The sequence below is a fragment of the Corapipo altera genome, unplaced genomic scaffold (genome assembly GCF_003945725.1).
Source record: "Corapipo altera isolate COAL_440 unplaced genomic scaffold, ASM394572v1 120091, whole genome shotgun sequence".
Classification (NCBI taxonomy): Eukaryota; Metazoa; Chordata; class Aves; order Passeriformes; family Pipridae; genus Corapipo; species Corapipo altera.
The window spans coordinates 2,840-5,121 of NW_020885999.1; the positions used below are offsets into that span (position 1 = coordinate 2,840).

A 2,282-nucleotide genomic window follows, 5' to 3' on the forward strand; every position below is an offset into this window, starting at 1 on the left:
CTACCTCTAGCAGCTCTGCTGAGAAGCAGAGATCAGTGGAGGACATGGAGATATTTACCAAAGCTTCCTGTGCTGAGGCCTGGAAGAAAGCAAATATACAAGACCAGGAGTCCTTGAGCAGTATTTCATGTTAGATATTTCAACTTGGTCAGCAGAAATCTGACTTGCAAAGGCTTTTCCTATGGCTGGAGAGCCTCAGCCTGCTGTCCATACTTTCCTATGTTGGTTTCTTATCTCACAGAAGTGACTACATTTACTGTCTTCTAGATGAGGTACCTGATCCAACAAATAATTCTCCAAATGTTCATTTGCTGGTGTAGGCCTGATTTTCGGGATCAGATCTAGTTGTCCAAACATGTTTTAGCAGAGGAGGATTTTCCTGACAATTTTAACTGAGGATAGATGCCGTTTTTGCATACTGTGAATTTTCAGGGATGGTGGTTTTGTTTCATTACCAGTAGCATCTGTAGAGCTAGCACAGGCAAGCAAACTCAGAGAAACTTTTCTTTCTTTGCAGATGGACCTCAACAGATGGAAGGACATGACAAATGGGACAAATGTGGAAGAATTTGTCCTTCTTGGCTTCCCAGGCACGTGGCATTCCCAAGTGTCCCTTGTGGTGGTGTTTGCATTGATGTACTCCCTGACAGTAATAGGCAATGCGTCCATCATAGGCCTTGTGTGGATGAGCAGCAACCTACACACCCCAATGTACTTTTTCCTCAGCAATCTCTCCTTTCTGGAGATCTGGTACACTACGGGTGTTGTTCCCAAAGCCATAGGAGTCATGCTGGGGACTAGCCAGACCATTTCCTTCAGGGTCTGCATCCTCCAGTTGTTCTTTATTCTCTCTCTAGGCGCCACTGAGTGTTTTCTACTGTCTGTCATGGCCTATGACCGCTACTTAGCCATATCCTACCCCTTGAGATACAGCTCCATCATGAACAGTGGCCTCTCCACTCGGCTGGTGCTCAGCTCCTGGCTGGGAGGCTTTCTGGCTGTCTCCCCGCTGGCCTTTCTGACATCCAGGCTGACTTTCTGTGGGTCAGATGTCATCAATCATTTTCTCTGTGATATAGATTCCTGCCTTGCCCTCTCCTGCAGTGATACATGGCCCGTGGAGCTGGCAACGTTCCTTGTCTCCATAATTGTTGTGGTGGCTTCCTGTGTGGTCACCCTGGTCTCCTACATGTACATCATCTCTTCTATCCTGAGGATCCAGTCAGTCCATGGCCGGAAAAAGGCCTTTTCCACCTGCTCTGCCCATCTCAGTGTTGTCACCATCTGGTTTGGCTCCACCATGTTCCTCTATGTCAAACCATCAGCCCAGAATTCCCTGGATCTGAACAAACTCGTGAATACCTTTAACACGGTGGTAACTCCTTTGTTAAACCCCTTCATTTACACACTCAGAAACAAAGAAGTGAAGCAAGCTCTGGGACGGGCTTTCCAGAAGAAGTGAAGTGGCTTTTCAAAAGGCCCCAGTGTGAGCAAACAGATTGATCCCTTCCCTCCCCTGACTTCTTCTCTGCAGAGGATCCTCACAGAGTGTAAGTGTGTGTGTGGGCACCCCAGGCAGTGAGAAGCCTCCAGTTCCCCAGCTCATCTCACTCACAGCCAGCTCAAGTTGGGCTGAGCCTCAATTCTATGGCTCCCACCACCCTCTGTTCCTTCTGAGGTGAATCCAGCATGCCTCCCAGTGCTTTAAAGAGCAGTGCTTGGCAAGGGTCACAAGCCCCATCAATAAGCTAACAGAGCTGGAGGAGTGGTCCTATCACAGGTTTCTATTCTAGTTTGCCAAGTGCTTCATCTTGTCAGGGTTTGTCTGAATCCCCTAAAGAAATCCCAGCAACTGCCTCACTGTTTAGGAAATAGATGTGTTTCTCCATTTAGTCTGATGTTTTCTGGATGTATCTATGCCCCATTCTTGTGGCTGTTTCATTGAATTATACTCTGATTCAAGATAAAATATGACAATGTCTAATATTTCTACCTGCAGTCACTATTCCTAGCATAAGACTGTAAACAAATTTTGCATAATTCCTCTTCTTTTCTCTCCTTAATATCTGAATCTACTCTTTTAATTTTAATTAAAAATATGCAAAATAGTGTGCTTCACACTGGATGGGTCAGATCATTTCCACATCTAAAACCCACATCATTTTTAACAGCCCATTTTGGTCTTTGTTGTGGAAAAACTGTAATGTCACAGCAAAGTGCTCAGACTGCAGAGCTTTGGAAGGCTGGCTGAGAAGCAAGTCTCCCTTCACACTCAATGGGAG

General features: G+C 45.9%; 1 protein-coding gene across 1 annotated transcript; it reads left to right on the forward strand.

Annotated features, from left to right (window-relative positions):
• Positions 1-517: 517 nt before the first annotated feature.
• Positions 518-1,462, forward strand: LOC113940945 (olfactory receptor 6F1-like). Its single transcript, XM_027632095.1, has one exon. The coding sequence runs from the start codon at positions 518-520 to the stop codon at positions 1,460-1,462; it is 945 nt and encodes a 314-aa protein (XP_027487896.1).
• Positions 1,463-2,282: the final 820 nt, after the last annotated feature.